We start from the raw sequence: 27,111 nt of genomic DNA, 5'->3' as shown, positions 1-27,111 counted from the left end.
AACATGTTCCATGAGTAATAACATGTTCCATGAGTAATAACATGTAATAACATGTTCCATGAGTAATAACATGTTCCATGAGTAATAACATGTTCCACGAGTAATAACATTTAATAACATGTTCCATGAGTAATAACATGTTCCATGAGTAATAACATGTAATAACATGTTCCATGAGTAATAACATGTTCCAGGAGTAATAACATGTTCCATGAGTAATAACATGTTCCAATTAACCACTAATGAAGAATTTTTCACTTCTCTCAAACCCCAAACCTCAACCATCCAAACCCCGGCCATCCAGGACCTCTATGTTAGGTGGTGTGAGAGGAAGGCCCGGAAAAGTCATACACTGTTCTGTCTGCTTCTGCACAGCAAGCAGTTCCGGTGCATCAGGTCTGACACCAACAGGCTCCTGAACAGCTTCTATCTCCCTTGATGTAAGACTGCTAAATAGCTAACAAAATAGCTAACGAAATAGCTAACAAAATAGCTAACGAAATAGCTAACAAAATAGTTACATGTACTATCTGAGTTGTCCCTTGTATTTTATTCTTATTTGTGCACTGTCTATGCACACTCACAGGGTCCTACACACTCACACACACTGCCACACCAACACACACACAAACACTCATTCCATCATCTGCTCACTCACAATAATATGCACATACATTTAAAGTGACTCTACACACACGCACCCCCACTCACATACAAGCTGCTGCTACTCTGTTTGTCTTATATTGTGTTGCCTAGTCACCTTACCCTTATATTCCTGCACATTGTAAATATGGTACTGGAACTGACCGTGTATATAGTATGCTGACTTACTTCATCGTGTTCTTCTTATTTCTTATTTTTATATCTCGTGTGTTTTTGTTCTAACTTGTTATATTTAGTATTACATTGTTATTGATTACTGCATTGTTGGGTTTAGAGCTTGCAAGAAAGGCATTTCACTGTAATTGTGCACGTGACATTAAAAACTTTGTCTGTTTCGCAAGTGTTTCCGGAAGTCTGGTGATGTTTCGCCTCTGGGTTTAGAAACTCTGTGGTTGTAGAGAGAAATAAACATAGATGTCTGGCCACATACTAGTAGAACAAATTCATAGGATCATTCCTATTGCACATTTTATACCAGTAGAACACTGGTCACACCAGAGTCGATGTCCGCTGCCCCCGAGGTAATCGCAACATTATTTTACTCCATTAAAATACACCTCAATCCACCGCGTACGCCGATGTCGGCCTTCCGCATCTGTGGTAGAAGGTGGCCGAGCTTCAGCTGTGTTTGTCAGACCAGGAGACATCCCCAAAATCTGCCTTCTCATAAAAACATCTGTAGTGTCTGAACAGATTTTTTCTCCACAAGCGTCATGGGACTCGTCTGAAGTCGGTGCCGCCAATCCGCCAGCTTCTGTCTGTACCGTCCCAACAGTTTGGGCTACACACTAACATGTACAGTAGTACTCACCATTGAAAGGTGACACTTAGGAACACGTACATGTTGGTTGTTTCGCTCTAGGATGCACACAAGACTCGTGTGCATCCTACAAGTTTCAAAAGTATGGAAGTACTTTGGTGCCAAAAAAAGGGGTTAAATATGAGTCAATTGAAAATAAAAATCAGAGCTTTCTTATCTCTCAGATAGGCCTAAATCCATAGACACTTCTAAACCTTTATTTTTTTACGATCTGTTTTGCCATTTATGAAACGTTATTCAATGCGTATTATTCAAAGTAGTTTTTTTCATGACAATTCAATTCAGATTCATTTAGTTTCTAGACTGCAAGATGTGAAATAGGCCTTAATCTAAAAACTTGAAAATATTCCTATGTAATCATGGGGACTAAGTAGCAATTGGCTTTTCCTTTTGGGTATGCTCCGCCTTCTTCTTAATATTCATGATCACTCTTATAAATAGGTGATCATGACCCATCCATGTGGGTGCTTCTGTAGTCGTATCTGAACTGGCTGGACGTGTACCTGAAGTTGTATTTTAACAAGGAAGCCAGGGGTAGAGCATCATGTCAAAACCGTTTTCAGACCACGATAAAAGGAAGCAGATCTCCGTGAGAGGTCTTGCTGGTGTGGAAAATGTCGCAGAACTGAAGGTCGCTTTCAACAGGCATCTCCATTTTACACTGGTCAAGGACAGAAATGTGGCAAACAAACGGGATTACTACTTTGCTCTCGCCAACACTGTGCGCGACCACTTGGTGGGCAGGTGGATCAGAACCCAGCAGTACTATTATGAGAAAGATCCCAAAGTAAGTTCCACTGTTCAAATGCTCATATCATCTGTAGCCTCCTAAAAATCCACAGAATAGAATAGAACAAATCAAATGGAATATCAACTAATATAATATGAACGAATATAGCATAAACTAGTATAATAGAAACTAATGTGATAGAAACTAATATAAACAAAGACAAAAACAAATGGAATAGAATGGGATGTCAAATTTCCCCTTTAGTTTCACAGTAACATCTAGCAATGAAAAATAGACAACATTAGTAATTTATCATGAAGAGCATTCCATGTTAAAAAACGATTAAAATAAGTATATGGGAAATATATGGGCATACTGTGAGAACAGTAAATAACATAGTAATATTGTATTCTAATGGTCTTGGTCATACCACCCAATATTTGACTAATTCATTTATTATTGTGTGCCTCCGACCTCAGGTGATAATCCCATCGTTCCAGTGGCCAGTGTTATGGGCAGGATAATAGGCAATTTAGGACATATGGTTTGAAAATATCATATTTTTACATCGTAGTTGTCAGATTATTTTACCCAGAGCTACTTAGAGTAGTGAGTGCATACATTTTTTAAACTTTCTTTTCATACTGATCCCACATGGGAATTGAACCACAACCCTGGTATTGCAAGTGCCATGCTCTACCAACGGAGCACAAGATCATAAGAGCTTCAAGGCAATTTCCTATCACACCTATCACACATACTGTATACTCTTATCACACATACTGTATACTCTTATCACACATACTGTATACTCTTATCACACATACTGTTTACTCTTATCACACATACTGTATACTCTTATCACACATACTGTATACTCTTATCACACATACTGTATACTCTTATCACACATACTGTTTACTCTTATCACACATACTGTATACTCTTATCACACATACTGTATACTCTTATCACACATACTGTATACTCTTATCACACATACTGTATACTCTTATCACACATACTGTATACTCTTATCACACATACTGTATACTCTTATCACACATACTGTATACTCTTATCACACATACTGTTTACTCTTATCACACATACTGTTTACTCTTATCACACATACTGTATACTCTTATCACACATACTGTTTACTCTTATCACACATACTGTTTACTCTTATCACACATACTGTATACTCTTATCACACATACTTTATACTCTTATCACGCATACTGTATTCTTTTAACACAGAGTGAAATTACACATTTGAAGCCTGGTTGTATAATTCACTACTGTAAGGGTATTTCACTAGTCATCCCCCAGCAACATGCCACTGTCCACAGGGGGTCTCTGTCCCTGGGTTACTTCTCTTTGCCAACTGTTGCATTGCTGCATTAATGACATTTCCAATTCACTAGTGCTCCTCAGCCGTGATGATCAGCCGATGTTGTGCTGTAATACTAAACCTCTCTGTGACCTTCTCCCCCCGTACATGTAGTTCACCCAGTTCAACCTAGAGCCGATATAGCTACAGCTGTAGGAGTAGCAGAGGTGCCAATTGACATCAACGAGTATAAAGGAGCTGGGGAACACGTTGTTTCCATACACTCATTGATTCGTTTTTATCAGACTGAGCCTTCGATCGAGTTAATTAGTTTTATCAGACTGAGCCTTCGATCTAGTTAATTAGTTTTATCAGACTGAGCCTTCGATCTAGTTAATTAGTTTTATCAGACTGAGCCTTCGATCTAGTTAATTAGTTTTATCAGACTGAGCCTTCGATCTAGTTAATTAGTTTTATCAGACTGAGCCTTCGATCTAGTTAATTAGTTTTATCAGACTGAGCCTTCGATCTAGTTAATTAGTTTTATAAGACTGAGCCTTCGATCTAGTTAATTAGTTTTATCAGACTGAGCCTTCTGTGTAGTTGTGAATCAGCCTCTTCCATAACTACCTTATTCATGAAACATCCTTACAGACAGTGAAACCTAGTCAGTAAAGATGAACAGGATCTGAAGAGATCTTCTTGACAGAAAAAAACTTTATCAGATATCAATATTGGAGTGAAAGGGACTGAATGATTGAAACATCAACGAGTGCATTTTAATTCACATGTTTAATTGATATATGATATGATATCATAATATATTAATCATCTAATGAAACCACACACACTCTTTAGTTTTAGGATTTAAAAAAACATTTTCTCATGGGTATGGGGGAGGTATGCTGCATACTGTACTGTGCAATGGAAATATCTAGACGGACAGTCCTGACCTGCAAACCTATATTTAAATCTCAGAATTGGCTCAAATTAGGTTATTGTAAGGGTCAGGGTAAGGGTCAGGGTAAGGGTCAGGGTTAGGGTCAGGGTGAGGGTAAGGGTCAGGGTTAGAGTAAGGATCATGGTTAGGTTTAGGGTTAGGGTTAGGGTAAGTGTCAGGGTAAGGGTAAGTGTCAGGGTAAGGGTTAGGGTAAGGGTCAGGGTAAGGGTAAGTGTCAGGGTAAGTGTCAGGGTAAGGGTCAGGGTCAGGGTAAGTGTCAGGGTAAGGGTAAGTGTCAGGGTAAGGGTTAGGGTAAGGGTCAGGGTAAGGTTAAGTGTCAGGGTAAGTGTCAGGGTAAGGGTCAGGGTCAGGGTAAGTGTCAGGGTAAGGGTAAGTGTCAGGGTAAGTGTCAGGGTAAGGGTCAGGGTAAGTGTCAGGGTAAGTGTCAGGGTAAGGGTCAGGGTCAGGGTAAGTGTCAGGGTAAGGGTTAGGGTAAGGGTCAGGGTAAGGGTAAGGGTAAGGGTAAGGGTCAGGGTCAGGGACAGTTTTAGATGGTTATTTTGCAGGTCAGCAGTGTCCTTATAGTCTCCCCTGTGGAATGAGTTCCTTTCTGGATAATATTTTTGACCATTTAGGGGGCCCTCTTAGACTCAAGAGCACCCCCAGTGGTTAGAATATAATATTTTGTTACCAATTTTGTGATAGATGTTCATATTTGTTTAGTACACATTTAGCTGCACATTTACACCTCTTTTGGAGGGTTCACTCGTACACTGTACCCCCAGAGTACAACATTAAGTAATTTATGAGACTTGATACACAGCCCTCAACATACTTGATACACTAGCCCTCTACATACTTGATACTCTAGTGCATCAGTACCCTCCCTGTCCCTGGTACAGCTACAGTATGTTTTCAGACATCTCTTTCACTATTCATGAGTATCACACATAGACTAACCTTTACAACAACCCCAGCTGAAGCTATTTTTGCATGAGCCAAAATGCCAATGTTATGTAACACCAACAGCAATCTGTCTCCCGTAGCACCTATCACCTCTCTTCTCTGTCCTTTGCCCCCTCCTCTCTGCCCTCCCCCTCCTCTCTGTCCTCCGCCCCCTCCTCTCTGCCCTCCTCCCCCTCCTCTCTGCCCTCCTCCCCCTCCTCTCTGCCCTCCGTCCCCTCCTCTCCCCTCTCGCCCCTCTACTCTCTCTGCCAGAGAGTGTTCCAGACCTCCCTATCCAACAAAAAGAGAACAACATGTGAAATGTCAAAGGCTAAACTACTGTAAGGCTCAGGTGTCAGATTTCCATGCAGTCGTTCACCAAGTGTTCAACAGTCCTTCAAATAATTCAATGCACTTACTAAAACAGCAGACTCTGACTCATTGGGTTAGAGATTTAATAAGATGGCCGTACTCTTAATATTGTCTCTCCTCTGGATGTTAACTCTGCTACGGTATCCCACTCTCATCTCTCTCTCACTCTATCCCCATCATCTCGTCCTCAGCGTGTGTACTACATCTCCCTGGAGTTTTATATGGGTCGCACCCTGCAGAACACTATGGTGAACCTGGCCCTGGAGAACGCTTGTGATGAGGCCATATATCAGGTGAGCGTTGCTCACAGTCACACAGATGGCTTTTTCATTGCTGTGGCTCACCACTGCAGTCAAGCTGACTGCACCTTCTGTAACATAACTACATTTTCTACCCCTCATTCATTTAGATGTATTTGTCAAAATATCTACCCCTGTTTTAACTGAATATCATGACCGCAGAGCTGTAATTTAACCTGACTTGACCTGAACCCCTTTGTTCCGTAGCTGGGTCTGGACATGGAGGAGCTGGAGGACATGGAAGAGGATGCTGGCCTGGGAAATGGTGGTCTTGGCCGTCTTGCCGGTCAGTTGCCTAGCTACTTCCTCTCACAGAGAGAGTGCGACATTCGTGTGCCTTAGACAATTGTATGAATTATACTAGAATGATCAAAACATTAAAATAACGATATAACACGATAATAAACATGATAAGTTCATTTAGCCAGTGTAACCCTAACCTAAGCCTTCCCTGGTCATCAGCATGCTTCCTGGACTCAATGGCTTCTCTAGGCCTTGCTGCCTATGGTTATGGTATCCGCTATGAGTTTGGCATCTTCAACCAGAAGATTGTCAATGGCTGGCAGGTAACCTATATACACTCCTATGCTTTTTAACTTTTTCTTTGGTTTCCCCATCATGTTCAGACCATAAGGGGAGTACTGTGAAACAACGTTGCCCGACAGACTGTATTACATTTCAATTTTTGTCATTTAGCAGATCCAGAGCAACTTACAGTTAGTGCATTCATCTTAAGACCGCTAGTTGAGACAACCACATATTATAGTCGTAGAAAATACACTTTCCCTCAATAAAGTAGTTATCAGCAAAGCCAGTGCAAGTAGGAACATATTATATTTGTTGTATAACCCAATGATTGACAGGTTGAGGAGGCCGATGATTGGTTGCGTTACGGAAACCCCTGGGAGAAGGCCCGCCCTGAGTACATGCGCCCCGTCAAGTTCTATGGCAGGACCGAGCACACCCCAGATGGTGTGAAATGGGTTGACACTCAGGTGAATAAGGACAGGGGACGGGGTGTGATTGAGCATAGGAGGGAGACGTGTGTGTGTGTGAAGGGAGAGAAAAACAAGGTGTTGCTACGGCAACTGGATGCCACCAATGGACCATCAATGAATATGGATTCTGTTAGCAGGTTTCTTTACGTTCAGTCTCTTGTAATTGTTTTGACAGGTAGTGCTGGCTCTGCCATATGACACCCCTATTCCCGGCTACAGGAACAACATTGTCAACACCATGAGACTGTGGTCTGCTAAGGCCCCATGTGACTTCAACCTGAAAGACTGTAAGTCTACACTTTGCTTGGCTAATTGTTTTCACATTGACTGGCTGCATTCCACCATTTCATATGCTTATTTTGTCAAATCTGAAAATGGCTACCATGGCTACTCATGTAGCATGACATAATTGGCCGCCGGGAACCATTATCCTTAGGGTGTGTTTTTCCCTTTCTCAACAGTCAACGTTGGTGGCTACATTCAGGCTGTGTTGGACAGAAACTTGTGTGAGAACATTTCCCGTGTGCTGTACCCCAACGATAATGTAAGGATAGATTTCTCTCTAATATCCATGTGCAGCGAATATATACTGTATATACTGTACAGTGCATTCAGAAAGTATTCAGACCCCTTCCCTTTTCCACATTTTGTTATGTTACAACCTTATTCTAAAATAGATTAAAAACATGTATACCCCATAATGACAAAGCGAAAACAGGTTTTTAGAAAACGCTACACATTTATTAAAAATAAAAAACAGATAACTTATTTACATAACTATTCAGACCCTTTACTATGAGACTCGAAATGGATCTCAGGTGCATCCTGTTTCCATTGATCATCCTTGAGATGTTTGTACAACTTGATTGGAGTCCACCTGTGGATTGGACATTATTTGGAAAGGCACACACCTGTCTATATAAGGTCCCACAGTTGACAGTGAATGTCAAAGCAAAACCAAGCCATGAGGTTGAAGGAATTGTCCATAGAGCTCCAAGACAGGATTGTGTCGAGGCACAGATCTGGGGAAGGGTACGAAAACAATTCTGCAGCATTGAAGGTCACCAAGAACACAGTGGCCTCCATCATTCTTAAATGGAAGAAGTTTGGAATCACCAAGACTCCTCCTAGAGCTGGCCGTCTCGCCAAACTGAGCAATCGGGGGACAAGGGCCTTGGTCAGGGAGGTGATCAAGAACCCAATGGTCACTCTGAAAGAGCTCCAGAGTTCCTCTGTGGAGATGGGAGAAACTTCCAGAAGGACAACCATCTCTGCAGCACTCCACAAATCAGGCCTTTGTGGTAGAGTGGCCAGATGGAAGCCACTCCTCAGTGAAAGGCACATGACATCCCTCTAAAGGACTCTCAGACCATGAGAAACAATTGAACTCTTTGACTTGAATGACAAGCGTCACGTCTGGAGGAAACGCAGCACCATCTCCAACATGGTGGTGGCAGCATCCTGCTGTGGGGATGTTTTTCTGCGGCAGGGACTGGGAGACTCGTCAGGATTGAGGGAAAGATGAACGGAGCAAAGTACAGAGAGATCCTTGATGAAAACCTGCTCCAGAGTGCTCAGGACCTCAGACTGGGGCAAAGGTTAACCTTCCAACAGGACAACGAACCTAGCACAGCCAAGAAAACGCAGGAGTGGCTTAGGGACAAGTCTCTGAATGTCCTTGAGTGGCCCAGCCAGAGCCCGGACTTGAACCCGATCGAACATCTCTGGAGAGCCCTGAAAATATCTGTGCAGCGACGCTTCCCATCCAACCTGACAGAGCTTGAGAGGATCTGCAGAGAAGAATGGGAGAAACTCCCCAAATTCAGGTGTGCCAAGCTTGTAGTGTCATACCCAGGAAGACTCAAGGCTGTAATCGCTGTCAGATGTGCTTCAACAAAGTATTGCGTAAACGGTCTGAGGGGGGATATGATGGGGGCGTGGGGGTCTATGTAAATTTGCTATTTCTAAAACCTGTTTTTGCGTTGTCATTATGGGGTATTGAAAAGTATTGATGGGTACATTTCATCATTATAATAAGGCTTTAATGTACCAAAAGGTGGAAAAGTCAAGGGGTCCAAATACTTTACGAATATACTGTAGATATTATATTTTAGATATAGAACATATTATAACATGTCTGATCTATATTCTGTATTTCTCCCCCCCCCCCCCAAAAAAAAAATGACTGGTATTGACTGGAATTAGAAAACAAGTGAACTGTGTTGAATTCAAGATGGCGACAGACAGATGTGCAGGTCAGTGTGGATTCACCACTACATGTCTTTCTCCCCAGTTCTTTGAGGGCAAGGAGCTGCGTCTGAAGCAGGAGTACTTTGTGGTGGCCGCCACTCTGCAGGACGTCGTCCGTCGTTTCAAGGCCTCGAAGTTTGGCTCCAGAGAGGTCGTCCGCACAGACTTTGCCGAGCTACCAAACAAAGTGAGAACCCTTGTGGCACGATTCGCTCTCTTTCTTTTAAAATAAGTTGAAATTGTTGTTTCATTTACAACGTATTTGTTTGATTTGCAATGACACCGGACCCAAAAAATTATAATCAAAACTGACATTTCTATTTTTCTAGTCAAAAAAATGGCCTGGACTAAATTATTCAAAATTCTAATTAATTTGGCAATTGTGTCGTTTATCTCACCTGTGGTAAGTTACAGGTGCCTGCAGAATAAAAATAACCGTTCAACCGGTTTTGAAAAGAGAAGACTGAACATTTTGCTCCATTGTAAAGTGCAAGGGTGCCAATATATGTGACTGCAACTGTCTCCATGTCACTGGCTTAAGTATAGTTGTATTGATGACTTGTTCTGGTGTGAATGCGTGATATAATAAAAAGAATAACAATGTACTCGATGTCTTTCACATCCAGGTTGCCATCCAGCTGAATGACACTCACCCTGCCATGGCTATTCCTGAGCTGATGAGGGTCCTGGTTGATGAGGAGAAGCTGGGTTGGGACAAGGTGAGTGGAAGCTGATGAGGGTCCTGGTTAATGAGGAGCTGGAATGATTTATATATACACTAGATAACTGATTGGGGGTGCTGTGTTGAAGCCACCTTGCCTCCATCTTGGCACTCCCTCACCATTGTAAACAAATATTTTAAAAGCTATATAAATGTATGTATTAATGTCTACATGTGTTTTTGCCACATGTATTATATTACAGACACCTTAATGCATACTTTAAAATTATATTATATGAGCTAAACATACAAATAAAACATGAGAAAAATTGATGACTAATGTTACTGTCCCCACCACAACACAAACATACTTAAATTCATAATGATACCAGCAGGGGGCAAACAATACCAGCATAGTAGAATTTGTAGGCATGGCAACACACTACAGATAAAGATTTAGAACAAATGTAAAGCTAGGACTACTAAGACTACCACTAATGTATCCTACTTCTGTCTAGAGAGGGTCAAATGAACCATGAGGTATATAAATGGTATTATCTTACCTCTGTCCCTGTGTGTGTCGAGGCCTGGGACGTGTGTGTCCGTACATGTGCCTACACAAACCACACCGTGCTGCCTGAGGCCCTGGAGCGCTGGCCCATTGACCTGTTCCATCACCTGTTGCCCCGTCACCTGGAGATCATCTTCGAGATCAACCATCGCTTCATGGAGGTATGTGAGACCGATGGCACAAAGACTAATGGTAGCCTACCATACAGAAAGTGTTTATTACAGATCAGTGTTCCTTAAGCTTTATCTAACTGAAACTGTTGTACCACAATGTATTACTATAGGCTAACTTTATTGAAATCCAACTTTGTTACAGAATATTAATGTCCACCTTGTGGAAACCTAAACCTTTGTTTGACCTGTCCCTCCAGTATGTTGCCTCTAAGTTCCCTGGAGACCACGACCGTATGCGCCGCATGTCCCTGATTGAGGAGGGAGGATGCAAGAAAGTCAACATGGCTCATCTGTGTATCGTTGGTTCCCATGCTGTCAACGGCGTGGCCCGCATCCACTCTGAGATCCTCATCGCCACTCTGTACGTGTCCTACACAAACACAAATACATTTAAATCATCATATTTAAAACGGCACAAACGCAACACATACACATTATGATAACATTGGTGATGGGTGCATATTTTTGATTGGATTTGTTTGAAGAGCTAAAGTGACCTAGTTTGATATTGTTTGTGCTACTATGTGCAGGTTCAAGGACTTCTATGAGTTGGACCCACACAAGTTTCAGAACAAGACCAATGGGATCACCCCCCGTCGCTGGCTGGTTATGTGCAACCCCGGCTTGGCTGAGGTCATCGCAGAGGTGCGGGGTTGTTGCAAAAGTGTTAGCATTTAGAATGAGAGACTTTCACTGGATGTAGCCATTTGTCTATATGAAGAAATATATATTCATCCTTATGTTCATAGAATCATTTATAATATCGGTGTAGCTAAATAGATGTTTCTGTTCTTGATGATAGTATCAGTAAGCGGATACTTGCACACTTAACATTTCTCATGTCATCCCGTTGGTCAGAAAATTGGAGAGGAGTTTATCCGTGACCTTGACCAGCTTAAGCGACTGTTGAAGTTCGTTAATGATGATGCTTTCATCCGTGACATCGCCAAAGTCAAGCAGGTGAGTCTCACTAAGTTGTCACGTCTGGTGTTTACTAAGATACTGTAACAGTATATGTATGTCTGTGTTAACTCCACGCCCCCATCATATCCCCCCTTATGTAGGAGAACAAGCTGAAGTTCGCTGTGCACCTGGAGGAGCACTACAAGGTCAAGATCAACCCCCAGTCCATGTTTGACTTCCAAGTCAAAAGAATCCACGAGTACAAGAGACAGCTGCTCAACTGTCTGCACATGATCACCTACTACAACCGTTAGTACTACTTTGGCACTCACTCACTCACTCAGTCACTCACTCACTCACTCACTCACTCACTCACTCACTCACTCACTCACTCACTCACTCACTCACTCACTCACTCACTCACTCACTCACTATATACCCCTCTGTCTCTTTATCAGGTATCAAGAAGGAGCCCAACAAGCACTGGACCCCAAGAACCATCATGGTCGGAGGAAAGGTATGTTTGGTGCCCCTCATCCTTCACAGCCACCAGCGTGTAGTTACAGGAAGTACATATAGAACAATACCTCCCATCCACAACTCACTGTTATTATGCAACGCCCTCTCCCCCCTGCTTTTCTCCCAGGCTGCACCAGGCTACCACACAGCCAAGATGATCATCCGTCTCATCACAGCTATCGGTGAGGTTGTCAACCACGACCCTGTTGTCGGCGACCGCCTCAAAGTCATCTTCCTGGAGAACTACAGAGTCACCCTGGCTGAGAAAGGTGACTGACTAACCCGTAACTCCATGGGTATCTGTTGTTGTAACGTATACTCTTCTTGTACTGCATCCCTGTGCTTATAGTTTTGCTCACCCTCCTTGTCTCCTCCCAGCCATCCCCTCTGCCGACCTGTCTGAGCAGATCTCTACAGCTGGCACCGAGGCCTCTGGCACTGGTAACATGAAGTTCATGCTGAATGGTGCTCTGACCATCGGCACCATGGATGGAGCCAACGTGGAGATGGCCGAGGAGGCCGGAGAGGAAAACCTCTTCATCTTCGGTATGAGAGTGGAGGATGTGGACGCAATGGACGCCGGCAAAGGGTGAGCATGGGGATCGGAAGGCAGAGAGTACACTGGGATAGGGTAAGGGACAGGGAAGTAAGGAGAAATTCATCCACAGGAATGGGAGTGCTGTAAGTGGAGAAGGGGGTTACAGAGGCCGTGCCAGTCAGGTTACAGAGGCCGTGCCAGTCAGGATACATAGGCCGTGCCAGTCAGGATACAGAGGCCGTGCCAGTCAGGATACAGAGGCCGTGCCAGTCAGGATACAGAGGCCGTGCCAGTCAGGATACAGAGGCTGTACCAGTCAGGATACAGAGGCTGTGCCAGTCAGGAACAGAGGCTGTGCCAGTCAGGATACAGAGGCTGTGCCTGTCAGGATACAGAGGTTGTGCCAGTCAGGATACAGAGGCTGTACCAGTCAGGATACAGAGGCTGTGCCAGTCAGGATACAGAGGCCGTGCCAGTCAGGTTACAGAGGCCGTGCCAGTCAGGATACAGAGGCTGTGCCAGTCAGGAACAGAGGCTGTGCCAGTCAGGATACAGAGGCTGTGCCTGTCAGGATACAGAGGTTGTGCCAGTCAGGATACAGAGGCTGTGCCAGTCAGGATACAGAGGCTGTGCCAGTCAGGATACAGAGGTTGTGCCAGTCAGGATACAGAGGCTGTGCCTGTCAGGATACAGAGGCTGTGCCAGTCAGGATACAGAGGCTGTGCCAGTCAGGATACAGAGGTTGTGCCAGTCAGGATACAGAGGTTGTGCCAGTCAGGATACAGAGCCTGTGCCAGTCAGGTTACAGAGGTTGTGCCAGTCAGGTTACAGAGGCCGTGCCAGTCAGGATACAGAGGCTGTGCCAGTCAGGATACAGAGGCTGTGGCAGTCAGGATACAGAGTTGACAGTGAGGTCAGAGGGAGATAGACAAGTGACAGGGCAGACATACTGACTGGCCAGGTCTCCCTTGTATCTCAACGTTTAAGATAACACGTTTTTCTGTTTAAGAACTGGGGAGAGCGTCCTTCTGAAAAGCGAGATATAAACACTGCCTTTGTCTTGCACAGATACCATGCCTCTGAGTACTACAACCGTATTCCCGAGCTGAAGCAGGCCATGGACCAGATTGCTGGCGGCTACTTCAGTCCCAAGCAGCCTGACCTCTTCAAGGAACTTGTGGACCTGCTGATGCACCACGACAGGTAATCACATCAACACACACGCTCACTCACACTCACTCACACTCACACAGAGGGCCATGCAATGACCTTTGGTGGGGTAGGTGCTCAAAGTTTTTTTTTAAAGGGCACACTCACTCATCACACATTGTAGAAGTAGCAAGCTAGAACCACAGATGAAAGGGAGTTAAGCGTCTTTGCCCCTGTGGGGTGGGCTATACTAGCTGATCATCAGTAATACAGGCCAGATTAATTAGCTAGTTAACTAGGCTATGCTGTCAAAACAAGCACACTAGTCCTTACTTATTTGAATTTTTTCTATTCTGACAAACAGTCTACCTGCAGTTGCCCCTTCCCTGGCCCTGACCGTGAGATAGAACACATGCTAGCAACCCCAAAGTAACCTACTGGTGGTATTTTTAAAATTCGCTACTAGGTGGCGTTAGGTAGCTCGCACAGGCAACGAGGACGAGCACAGCAACTCACTGCGCCAGTGGCAGAAGGGTAGAGAGGGGACAAGATTTATGAGTTGAGGAGAAATTATCTAGTTTGATAGGCAAGTTGTTGTATTTAACATTACAAGATAGAAAAGAGATGATTTCCTGTGTTATTTCATAGTGTTGATGTCTTCACTATTATTCCACAATGCAGAAATAAAGAAAAACCCTTGCATGAGTAGGTGTGTCCAACCTTTTGATTGGTACTGTATATATATTCTTTATACCCCACCAATCAAAAGGGAAGGCTTTATGTGTGCAGATGCACCTGAAATGTATGTTCTTGTATTTATTCTTATCTAATGTTTTATGCACAGGTTCAAGGTGTTTGCTGACTACGAAGCCTACATCAAATGCCAGGACAAGGTCAACCAACTGTACAAGGTCAGTCTTATGGCTAAACAGCATAGGTCCTAGGTCACCTGGTTAAGGTATCTGTCCATACCTTCTCAAATATTGCACTGCAAAAAGTGAACTCTAAGCAAGCCTAAATATCTTATATTAGGTGAGAATTGTTCTTATTTCAAGACATTTTTCAAGATATTTTATCTTAATAAGACGATAAAGGTAAAATATCTTGAAAGAAGATAAATTACTTGTATTAAGCCTTTTTTAGGTTGCTAAGAAAGAAAAAAAAAGCACACTCAATTTAAGTGAATTTATCACTCAATATAAGAGATTTAGGCTTGCTTAGATTTCACTTTATGCAGTGTGATCTCAACAATCTTTCCTTCCCTCCTGTCTGTCCCTCCGTCTCTTTCTACTAACAGAATCCCAAGGAATGGACCAAGATGGTGATCCATAACATTGCGGGCTGTGGTAAATTCTCCAGTGACCGCACCATTGCCCAGTACGCCCGAGAGATCTGGGGCATGGAGCCCAGCCTGGAAAAGATCCCTGCCCCCGATGAGAAACTCAAATAAGCTGTCCGTCCAAACCCATCCCCGCCACTTACCCCATGCTACTGCTGTTAGGAGATAAGCACCATTAGATATGTCTGAGGAGAATGGCAAATAATTTCTCAAAGCACTTGAATGACTGTAATGATTGATGCCTGTCTAATTTGTCTCATACACAGAGTTCTGGCTATTCACACGGCTCATACCTTATTGTGACAGGTCTTGAGACCAGAATAGCAATAAATGAAGCAATGCCTTCTGTTTTGTAAAAATAGAGATGTGAATTTACGGGTGTTCACTGTTCCGTCACTAATCAGACCGTGTAGGTAGTTACAATCTAAACTGCTGTTGTGGCGAAGACATGAGTTGTGTGGTGGGTTTTGTGTTTGGTTGTGCATTCTGGAGTTTATCAAAATGTATGTAGGCTTGGATCCATTCTGAATGAGTTCCTGTGGTCTGAAATGCAAGAGTAGGTTGAGTTGTATGTTTTTTATCTTCGCTTGAATGCTGTCAGTATCGTGCATGCATTCTCAAAGCATAGACTCTAGCCCATGATGAGAACAATCATTCTCTTAGTGTACTGCCATGACCGTGCTGTGTTTGCCCCTCTTAGCGGACAATAGACACTGGCCCTGATCAGGCAGCTCAGAGCGTCTGCTCTTTTCTGTCCATAAAATGGATGGATGGGTTTGACCCTCTACATCCCATCTACCTTACATGTATGGCAGTGTGGACTGGTGAGGGTAGAACGTCTCATAATAGTGGCCGCTACGGACCAGATGGAATGGCTTCAAACACATGGAAACCATGTGGAAACCATGTGGAAACCATGTGTTTGATGTAGTTGATACCATTCCAGATATTCTGCCCAGACATTAAAACAAGCCCGTTCTCCCCAATTAAGGTGCCAGCAACCTCCTGTGGTGTATGGTGCCTAACCCTCTGAGGGGACACAGGCCTGCTTCAATATGTTGTCTGAATCTCCCACAGAAGGGTTGCTGAGGGGAGGACGGCTCAAAATAATGACTGGAAGGGAGTGACTGGAATGGAGTGACAGGAATGTTATCAACAACATGGAAACCATGTGTTAGATACTATTCCGTTCCAGCCGTTACTACGAGCGTGTCCTCCCCAATGAAGCTGCAACCAGCTACCTGTGGATCTAGTATTTTCACTTTTTAATTGTGTAGAAAAAACTATGCTAAACAGCTTTATGTTTGTCAACTTGCGTATGTTTCGTCTTTACCTGAAGAAAATAACGTATCCATGTAGTCTATTCTAGCCTGGGAACCAGTGAAGCAGAGCAGCGGAGGGGTGGGATAACACAGCTGCTCCACAGTTGGAGGAAGCATGTCAGTGTTTTGATGTTGGAACCCACATAAATGGCCTTGCCAGCCATTCTGAAACCCAGCTCTCTGTTTGTTTCACCTTACGGCTGTCAATAATGCCAACTGTGGCCAACGAAGCCTCATCCTCCTACCCCATCTTTTCAGGATGTTCTAGTCTAGTTATACAAACACATTAAAGTATACTAGACACTAAGGCCTTTTGTCTTTTCTTCACCACGCACAAACATTCCACTATCAGCATGGGCATTCTAGAGATGCTGCATCTTAGAATTGAAGACACATGTCCCCGAACTGAAATTATGAAACAGTATAGTTGCCACCTCCCACTGGGCACAAACTGGTTGAATCAACGTTGTTTCAATGTAATTTCTCAACATATTGTGACAAGTCATCCAAAGAAAGTCAACAAAAAACTGTTGTTTTGAGTGGAAATTTAAACCATAGGGTTATGTCATCATGGTAACCAAATTTTGACATAGATTAACCTTTAATCAAATATGTTGAATTTGTACCTTTAAAACAACGTTGGATCTTCAACGTTACATCCACTATCAGGAAAAAATATATAGGCTGTGCAGCAGCTCTTGCTGGGAAAAATAATTATTTATTGCTACCCTCTGGTCTCACATCCAGGTATTTTTTTGTGCTTTTACGTGATATCCAATTGGTAGTTACAGTTTTGTCCCATCCCAGGTCGAGAGCCATGCGACCTCCGAAACACGACTCTGCCAAGCAGCACTGCTACTTGACACACTGCTCGCACCAATGTGTCAGACTCACGGGGGTGGGCAACTACAGTCCTCGTGGGCCTGATTGGGGTCACACTTTTTCTCCATCCCTAGCAAACACAGCTGATTAATCAAATTGCATTCTAAACTGAAGATCATGAATAGGTGATTATTGGAGTCAGGTGTGTTAGTTCGGGCTGGAGCAAAACTGTGACACCAATCAGGCCCTTGAGGACTGGAATTGCCCACCCCTGTCAGAGGAAACACCATCCTGCTGGCAACCCTGTCAGCTTGCAGGTGCACAGCCCGCCACAAGGAGTCGCTAGAGCGCAATTGCGACAAGGAAATCCAGGCCGGTCAAATCCTCCCCGAACCCAGATGACACTGGGCCAATTGTGCGCCACCTCATGGGACTCCTGGTCATGGCCAGCTGTGACACAGCCTGGGATCGAACCCGGGTCTGTAGTGATGCCTCAAGCTGATCCCTTAGACTGCTGTGCCACTCAGGAGGCCCTTGCATCAAGGGTTTTAACCAAGCCCTGCTTAGCTATGATATTTGTCACTGACTATTACCAATTTGCTATTATGAGAATGATTGTTGAGCGATCTCCACATACAAATAAAATAGATTCACTGTGGCTATCAAAGTCATTCCAAAGGGTAGGTTTAAAAGACCAAATTAAATGTGACCTTTCTTTGTCACTCAAATACACTACCGGTCAAAAGTTTTAGAACATCTACTCATTCAAGGGTTTTTCTTTATTTTTTACTATTTTCTACATTATAGAATAATAGTGAAGACATCAAAACTATGAAATAACACATATGGAATAATGTAGTAACCAAAAAAGTGTTAAACAAATCAAAATATGTTTTACATTTGAGATTCTTCAAAGTAGCCACCCTTTGCCTTGATGACAGCTTTGCACACTCTTATCATTATCACTATTATTTCTACACTGTAGAAAATAGTAACAATGAAGAGAAATCGTTCAATGAGTAGATGTTCTAAAACGTTTGACTGGTAGTGTACCTGTATGTTCAAACATTTGCAAAGTCATCAACAGCTATTGTTTCAATTCAACACATAACTCAACTAAAAATAGACAATACAACAGGCAGAGACTATTTTATAACATTTATTAACACTCGCTTGCTTGGTGGGCGAGACAACGGAAAAAACACCACCTGCTGGAGGGAGACAGATTTTCTGCTGAATTGGGCCTCTCTCTTCCTCTCTGATGATTTTGAATTGTGTTTGGTTGTGAACGCAACCAAACATAAACTTTTGAAGGAGATTTTTCTTAATTTAAAGTTAATTTAAAGTCTCAGTTGATGTAGTCCTATTCTTTAACTTTGATTTTTGGTTAAGATGGAGACACAATTAAATATCACTTTAGAAATACAATACATTGCCTTTTAACTTACGACAAGATCACAAATTATACTGTATGTTTGATTCACGTCGCCAACTCAACCAAAAATCAAAGTTAAATTATGGGATTAAGCCAGTGGCTCAGATGTAATTATCCAAGTAGTAGACACATCTCCGTTAAATGTTGAAATTTGGTTGCGTTGTCAACCAAATCTTACAAACTAATATAACATTTAACCTTAAAATGAGTAACACATCCATGGCCACATTTTGAGGTTACTGTAACTATACATTTCTTCTTATGTAATCATATAAAGTGTGCATGTTCAAGATAGCATGCATAGGTCATCACAGATCAGTGGAGATCTTCACATTGCTGTAATAATCTGCTCAGAGTCTTGAACAGCTTTGATCAATTGCACCATGTATTTTTAATGTAATCTCAACTGCAATCTGAATTAATAAACAAAATATCTGACATTGTATTCCCCTTTAAAAGTTACTGTGCTTTTAAATGATTAGAAGCATAGCGATAAAACATTGGAAATTCAACTAACTTTTGGTTGTCTTTTTGAGGGGCGTTGAAATAGAAGCTGTTTGAATTGGCACTTAAAACCCTCACAAACATTTACAGATGCACAATTGAGAGCATCCTGTCGGCCTGTATCACCGCCTGGTACGGAAACTGCACCGCCCGTAACCGCAGGGCTCTCCAGAGGGTGCACCGCCCAACACATCTCTAGGAGCAAACTACCTGCCTTCCAGGACACCTAAAGCACCCGATGTCACAGGAAGGTCAAAAAGATCATCAAGGACAACAACCACCTGAGCCACTGCCTGTTCATCCCGCTATCATCCAGAAGGCGAGGTCAGTACAGGTGCATCAAAGCTGGGAGCTGTTGTCATAACTCTCCTGTGACGATCTGAAGGATCAGTTTTCTCTCTCTAGTAGAGGGACTATCGATCACTGCAGAATAAGACCAAATCATAGACGTAGAATTACTATTCTGCAGCTGGAAATTACGTAAGTCTAGTACGAGAATACCGAGAACCGCAGAAGCATCTATTCTGTGCAATGACCATCTGTATGCCTGACGTATCCATTACAACAGAGCCGCTGAGAAAGCTACAACCACGAAAGACATTGTGACTTCTGAGGAAGTTCACCAGAGACTCTCTGATGAACTGACACTCCAGCAGACGGAGCGGCGATTCCAACTGGAGAAGACAACAACGACAACTGGGTGTAAATATATACATTGCAATTATTTTCGAATGAGAGGCCATTTAGGTGCAAAGGATTAGCATTTCAATGAATATAATTATCAACTGTGTGTAGGGAATACATTTGGTCTTTCCCGCTCTTTTCCTGTCCCCACCCCTTTTTATTGTCTACCAAGTCATCAAACCGGTTTAGTCCACTAGGGACTTATCAATGCATTGTGTTAGTAACCAATGACTATATTGTTTGTTTATGTATTTCTGTGATTTGGTTAGTTAGTTAGTTAGAAACAAAATAATTAAACCAATTTGTATATCGTTGAGTCATTATGGAGACTATGGTTTGTACAGATATCAAAGGGTTTGCGACATTCAGAAATGAGGCTGAGGAGGTAATAGTGATACATTAATAGAAGACTAATTGATAAGATATGAAAATATCTGAAGAGTCGATTCGGGAAATAGAGACTCTATAAACATTTTCCCGTGGTGCCCTGACTTCCTAGTTAATTAATGTTTACATGATTAATTTAATCACATAATAATAATTACACATAGAGAATTGATTTGATAAAATAACAGTCTTCACATTTTATGATAGTCACAGACACAACAATGTTAAATAACAATCACTAGCATGTTAGTGGCTGCTGCCCTACATACATAGACTTGAAATCACTGGCCACTTTAATAATGGAACACTAGTCACTTTAATGATGTTGACATATTTTGCATTACCCATCTCATATGGATATACGTACTGTATTCTATTCTATTCTACTGCATCTTAGTCTAAGCTGTGCTGACATTGCTCGTCCAAATATTTATATATTCATAATTCCATTCCTTTACTTAGATTTGTGTGTATTGAGTGCATTGTTGTGAAATTGTTAGATATTACTTGTTAGATGTTACTGCACTGTTGAAGCTAGAAACACAAGCATTTCGCTACACCCGCAATAACATCTGCTAAACACGTGTATGTGACCAATAACATTTGATTTGATTTGATACACATACACCGGCTTACCTCACGTTCCCACACTGTGTGGCAACTCAACACCGACACACATTGCAGTCTCTCTGACTATAGGATCCAAGCTGTTGCCAGTATTTCTGCCAGAGATCTGTAAAGCATTAAACGACATGGGGACCAAATGAGTCACCAGTTACTCCAGACATTCTTCTCCATTACACATCTACATGCTTCAACAGTTGATTACAAAACAAATGTACCACATGTACAACTAAAAAGTTGTTGTTTACTTTATAAACAGTTGTCACGTTGACATTCCCAGGAAATTAGCGAAAAGTTTAGCCTTCTTAAGGTGTAGGTGACTATTCGCACCACCTGTACAAACACATAGTGCATTGAAACCTACAAGGTCAAACTGGCCCTCACTGATTTATATTTTAACAGCATAACAACTAGAGTCGATGTCCACACCTCCCGCGGAAAAGTAATTAGCACAATAAAAAGAATCCCAATCAAAATCCATCTGTTTAAGCTAGAGATATCTTCTTTTTTTTTGCATAGGCTGCAATCCAGTCCACTGCATCCACCAATGGAGGCCTCCCGCATCTGTGGAGTTACAGTGATGTTTGTCAGACCATGAGACATCCTGAAAATCGGTCTTCTCACGACAACATCTGTAGCATCCAAATGGTTTGGCCTACAAACTAATATGAAAAACAAATGGTGAGACTCTCATGAACACATACATGTTTCTCTAGGACGCTCTAAAACTAGTCTGAAGGTAGCTCGGTACCAGTTTAAAATGAATGGAAGTAGAGTTTAGTGTTAAATAGGGGTATAAAAAATAAATAATAATATCCTGATCTATCTTATTTCTCAGATATAGGACAGATACAATTAAAACAAACTTTTGATTATGTTTTGGCCTACCTGTTTTTCCATGAATTCATCTGTTATTCAATTTGTTTCTGTGGGCTAATAGCAGTAAACTCAAATTCAAATTTTCAATAAATGTTTTGCTATATTTTTTTGATACCTAAAGGGGTCACATAGCTAATTTACCATATTAATACAATTTCATATGTTAGCTTAGTAAAACTTGTATCTCTTACTCCATAATTACCTAAGGCTAGAACAATACATAGGGAACTCTTGTTCAGTGTGTCTCTGCATAACCCAGGCTAAATTGGTCTGGAATTGTCTGGTGGCACCTTACAAGTAGAGAGTCATTCATTCTGACAACTCATGCTGTTTCTTATTGGAGCAGAGCAGATTCCTCCAAGCCAAATGCCACTGTGGTAGATATCTGTAACTTGACAAGCAACGTTTCTTACTTATAGACAGTACATACTGAATACATGCATGGATAGCTAAGGAAAATACTACTTCCAGAGAATGACTAATAATACTTTAATATCTACAGTATAGCTGTACGTCTTTCACCCTGTCATCTGGCTCACTCTCTCAGTTCAAAGGTCTAGACGATCCCCCTCCGTTTCTCCCAATTCCTGTTAATATAATTTGATCATTACTTTGTTAATTTGTCAGAACTGTCCCAAAGTATTGCTAACTCACGGTTCTCTGAGTCCAAATGTCAAACGAGTTGCATAACTGGAAGGAATAATGTGAGTGGGGTTCTGGTCACTTATTGGCCACAGATCGTCTTATGAAACACAATGTGAAACATGAAGTAGAAAAGTAAATACATTAGCACAAGAGAACACCTTTCATACTATATCTGGATACTTTCAACTCCATGATATAGAGTATATCTGGATACTTTCAACTCCATGATATAGAGTATATCTGGATACTTTCAACTCTATGATATAGAGTATATCTGGATACTTTCAACTCCATGATATAGAGTATATCTGGATACTTTCAACTCCATGATATAGAGTATGTCTGGATACATTCAACTCCATGATATAGAGTATGACTGGATACATTCAACTCCATGATATAGAGTATGTCTGGATACATGCAACTCCAGGGGGGGTTCGCCCAGGGAGCCATACAACCTAGAACTGCCACTGCTTACCAGTGTGTTCCCTGTGCTCTAGTTTTTGTTTTTTCTTAGTCTTCCCAGTTCTGACCTTTCTGCCTGTCCTGACCTTGATCCCATCCTGTACCTGTCTGACTCTGATTTGGATTATGACTCTTTGCCTGCCCCTTGTACAGTAATAAACTCTCACACTCGTACAATCCACCTCTTGTGTCTGCATCTGGGTCTTAGCCTGAGCCGTGATAGGTGAATATTTCCAGACATACTGTCACGTCCTGGCCATAGAGAGGCTTTTTATTCTCTATTTTGGTTAGGCCAGGGTGTGACTAGGGTGGGCGTCTGTCATACTGTCTGATGACTGAGGCTACTGAGGGCTAAATAAAAGGAAGGTAATGAAGGTGATGATGTGTGTAATGATGGGGAGCAGGTGTGTGGAATGATGTGGAGCGGGTGTGTGTAATGATGGGGAACAGGTGTGTGTAATGATGGGGGACAGGTGTGTGTAATAATGGGGACAGGTGTGTGTAATAATGGTGAGCAGGTGTGTGTAATGATGTGGAGCAGGTGTGTGTAATGATGGGGAACAGGAGTGTGTAATAATGGAGAGCAGGTGTGTGTAATGATTGGCAACAGGTGTGTGTAATGATGGGGAGCAGGTGTGTGTAATGATGGGGAACAGTTGTGTGCAATAATGGGGAGCAGCTGTGTGTAATGATGGGGAACAGTTTCCGGCGCTGACCGAGATGGCCGCCTCGCTTCGCATTCCTAGGAAACTATGCAGTAATTTTTTTTTTAACTTGTTATTTCTTACATTGGTACCTCAGGTAATCTTAGGTTTCATTACATGCAGTCGGGAAGAACTACTGAATATAAGAGCAACGTCAACTCACCATCAGTACGACCAGGAATATGACTTTCGCGAAGTGGATCCTGTGTTATGCCTTCCACCCAGGACAACGGAATAGATCCCAGCCTGCGACCCAAAAAAACGACTTCGTAAAAGGGGGAAACGGAGCGGTCTTCTGGTCAGACTCCGGAGACGGGCACATCGTGCACCACTCCCTAGCATACTACTCGCCAATGTCCAGTCTCTTGACAACAAGGTTGATGAAAACCGAGCAAGGGTAGCATTCCAGAGAGACATCAGAGACTGTAACGTTCTTTGCTTCACGGAAACATGGCTCAATCGAGAGATGCTAACGGAATCGGTGCAGCCAGCTGGTTTCTTCATGCATCGCGCCGACAGAAACAAACCTCTTTCTGGTAAGAAGAGGGGCGGGGGTGTATGCCTTATGATTAACGAGACGTTGTGTGATCACAACAACATACAGGAACTCAAGTCCTTCTGTTCACCTGACTTAGAATTCCTCACAATCAAAGGTTGACCGCATTATCTACCAAGAGAATTCTCTTCGATTATATTCACAGCTGTATATATTCCCCCCCCAAGCAGACACATCGATGGCCCTGAACGAACTTCATTTGACTCTTTGCAAACTGGAAACCACATATCCTGAGGCTGCATTCATTGTAGCTGGGGATTTTAACAAGGCTAATCTGAAAACAAGACTCCCTAAATTGTATCAGCATATCGATTGCGCAACCAGGGCTGGTAAAACCTTGGATCATTGCTATTCTAACTTCCGCGACGCATATAAGGCCCTCCCCTGCCCTCCTTTCGGAAAAGCTGATCACGACTCCATTTTGTTGCTCTCTGCCTACAGACAGAAACTACATTTAACATTTACATTTAAGTCATTTAGCAGACGCTCTTATCCAGAGCGACTTACAAATTGGTGCATTCACCTTATGACAACTAAAACTAAAACAAGAAGCTCCCGCGCTCAGGTCTGTTCAACGCTGGTCCGACCAATCTCATTCCACATTTCAAGACTGCTTCCATCACGTGGACTGGGATATGTTCCGCATTGCTTCCAACAACAACATTGACGAATACGCTGATTCGGTGAGCGAGTTCATTAGAAAGTGCATTGATGATGTCCTTCCCATAGCAACGATTAAAACATTCCCAAACCAGAAACCGTGGATTGATGGCAGCATTCGCGTGAAACTGAAAGCACGAACCACTGCTTTTAACCAGGGCAAGGTGACAGGAAACATGACCGAATACAAACAGTGTAGCTATTCCCTCCGCAAGGCAATCAAACAAGCTAAGCATCAGTATAGAGACAAAGTAGAGTCACAAAAACCTGAAGGATCTGGAGAAGGTCTGTATGGAGGAGTGGGCCAAAATCCCTGCTGCAGTGTGTGCAAACCTTGTCAAGAACTACAGGAAACGTATGATCTCTGTAATTGCAAACAAAGGTTTCTGTAACAAATATTAAGTTCTGCTTTTCTGATGTATCAAATACTTATGTCATGCAATAAAATGCTAATTAATTACTTAAAAATCATACAATGTGATTTTCTGGATTTTTGTTTTAGATTCCGTCTCTCACAGTTGAATTGTACCTATGATAAAAATGACAGACCTCTACATGCTTTGTAAGTTGGAATACCTGCAAAATCGGCAGTGTATCAAATACTTGTTCTCCCATTGTAGTTGCTTCAATAAAGTACAATATGCCACTGTAGGCCTACTGGTCTACTTGCTTTAGCCTGTAAGTAAGTATAAAGGTTCTCTATTTATTGTTATCATGTTGTTCTACAGATAAATAAATCATCTCCGCTATCCTCACAACATTGTAAATGTTACTCTTCACTACTTGCCTAACAACGAACAGCTCGTCATGCATAGACAATCACTCACAATCATGCCAAGTTGTATTCAGTTTGCAGACTGTTGTTTTGTTTTTGAAAGGGTTAAATAAAACAATTCTAATTTCATTTGTGCAACTTTAAATCACTTTTTTTTAGATCATTTGATTAAATTACGATTTAGTTAAAAATGTTAAATGGGCATGAAATTCTGATATTTCATTAAGACAAGTAAAATCATGAACGGATTACATAAATCGGAAACAAAAAATGTATCCTACACCATGACTTTTCCATTCATAAAATGTGTAGGGTAGGCTATTGCCATATTAGGGTTTCCATGGTAAACTATGCAATACTTTATTTCAGTTGTAAGGAATGATTGTCAAATAGATAAATCTCCCTTAGTCTGCTAAAATCGCAGGATTCCACTTCTCATGATAACTACTAGAGGGCCACATAGTCTTGAAAGAAATGTGGCGTCCCCCATGTACTTACCACAAACGCTTCATTTGTAAAGGTCGGCGTATTGTACATTGCTGTCTGTTACTCTTTTTATGTAATGTCATTAGCACAGTGTTCATGATCCCAATTCTAAGACAGTGACAGTTTGAAAAAACAAAAACTAGATTGTGCTGATTTATAGGGACATTGAACCATGTTGCGCGCCGTAGTTTAAAAAGTCTGTGGATTGTGCTCAAATGAAAAAGTAATACCTTAATTCCTCCATCTTACATTTACATTTACATTTACATTTAAGTCATTTAGCAGACGCTCTTATCCACAGCGACTTACAAATTGGTGCTTTCACCTTATGACATCCAGTGGAACAGCCACTTTACAATAGTGCATCTAAATCTTTTAAGGGGGGTTGAGAAGGATTACTTTATCCTATCCTAGGTATTCCTTAAAGAGGTGGGGTTTCAGGTGTCTCCGGAAGGTGGTGATTGACTCCGCTGTCCTGGCGTCGTGAGGGAGTTTGTTCCACCATTGGGGGGCCAGAGCAGCGAACAGTTTTGACTGGGCTGAGCGGGAACTGTACTTCCTCAGTGGTAGGGAGGCGAGCAGGCCAGAGGTGGATGAACGCAGTGCCCTTGTTTGGGTGTAGGGCCTGATCAGAGCCTGGAGGTACTGAGGTGCCGTTCCCCTCACAGCTCCGTAGGCAAGCACCATGGTCTTGTAGCGGATGCGAGCTTCAACTGGAAGCCAGTGGAGAGAGCGGAGGAGCGGGGTGACGTGAGAGAACTTGGGAAGGTTGAACACCAGACGGGCTGCGGCGTTCTGGATGAGTTGTAGGGGTTTAATGGCACAGGCAGGGAGCCCAGCCAACAGCGAGTTGCAGTAATCCAGACGGGAGATGACAAGTGCCTGGATTAGGACCTGCGCCGCTTCCTGTGTGAGGCAGGGTCGTACTCTGCGGATGTTGTAGAGCATGAACCTACA

General features: G+C 42.5%; 1 protein-coding gene across 1 annotated transcript; it reads left to right on the top strand.

The window, feature by feature from the left end:
- Positions 1-1,951: 1,951 nt before the first annotated feature.
- pygma (phosphorylase, glycogen, muscle A) lies at positions 1,952-16,831 on the top strand. Its single transcript, XM_029620923.2, has 20 exons — positions 1,952-2,270; positions 5,998-6,099; positions 6,313-6,391; positions 6,568-6,671; positions 6,969-7,100; positions 7,279-7,390; positions 7,565-7,647; positions 9,397-9,540; positions 9,980-10,072; positions 10,600-10,746; positions 10,956-11,119; positions 11,289-11,403; positions 11,617-11,718; positions 11,823-11,970; positions 12,120-12,178; positions 12,308-12,449; positions 12,559-12,769; positions 13,787-13,921; positions 14,712-14,778; positions 15,165-16,831. The coding sequence occupies exons 1-20, from the start codon at positions 2,028-2,030 to the stop codon at positions 15,315-15,317; spliced, it is 2,535 nt and encodes an 844-aa protein (XP_029476783.1). The 5' UTR covers positions 1,952-2,027; the 3' UTR covers positions 15,318-16,831.
- The last annotated feature ends 10,280 nt before the right edge of the window (positions 16,832-27,111 follow it).

The sequence above is a fragment of the Oncorhynchus nerka genome, linkage group LG19 (assembly GCF_034236695.1).
Source record: "Oncorhynchus nerka isolate Pitt River linkage group LG19, Oner_Uvic_2.0, whole genome shotgun sequence".
Classification (NCBI taxonomy): Eukaryota; Metazoa; Chordata; class Actinopteri; order Salmoniformes; family Salmonidae; genus Oncorhynchus; species Oncorhynchus nerka.
This window is presented reverse-complemented; position numbering and strand designations above follow the sequence as displayed.

Excerpts from the sequence above, each read along its gene's own strand:
- pygma (XM_029620923.2), top strand. The coding sequence starts at position 2,028 with ATGTCAAAACCGTTTTCAGACCACGATAAAAGGAAGCAGATCTCCGTG. Across the intron at positions 6,672-6,968 it reads AGATTGTCAATGGCTGGCAG|GTTGAGGAGGCCGATGATTG; the intron begins GTAACCTATATA and ends AATGATTGACAG. Across the intron at positions 11,120-11,288 it reads GAGATCCTCATCGCCACTCT|GTTCAAGGACTTCTATGAGT; the intron begins GTACGTGTCCTA and ends TACTATGTGCAG.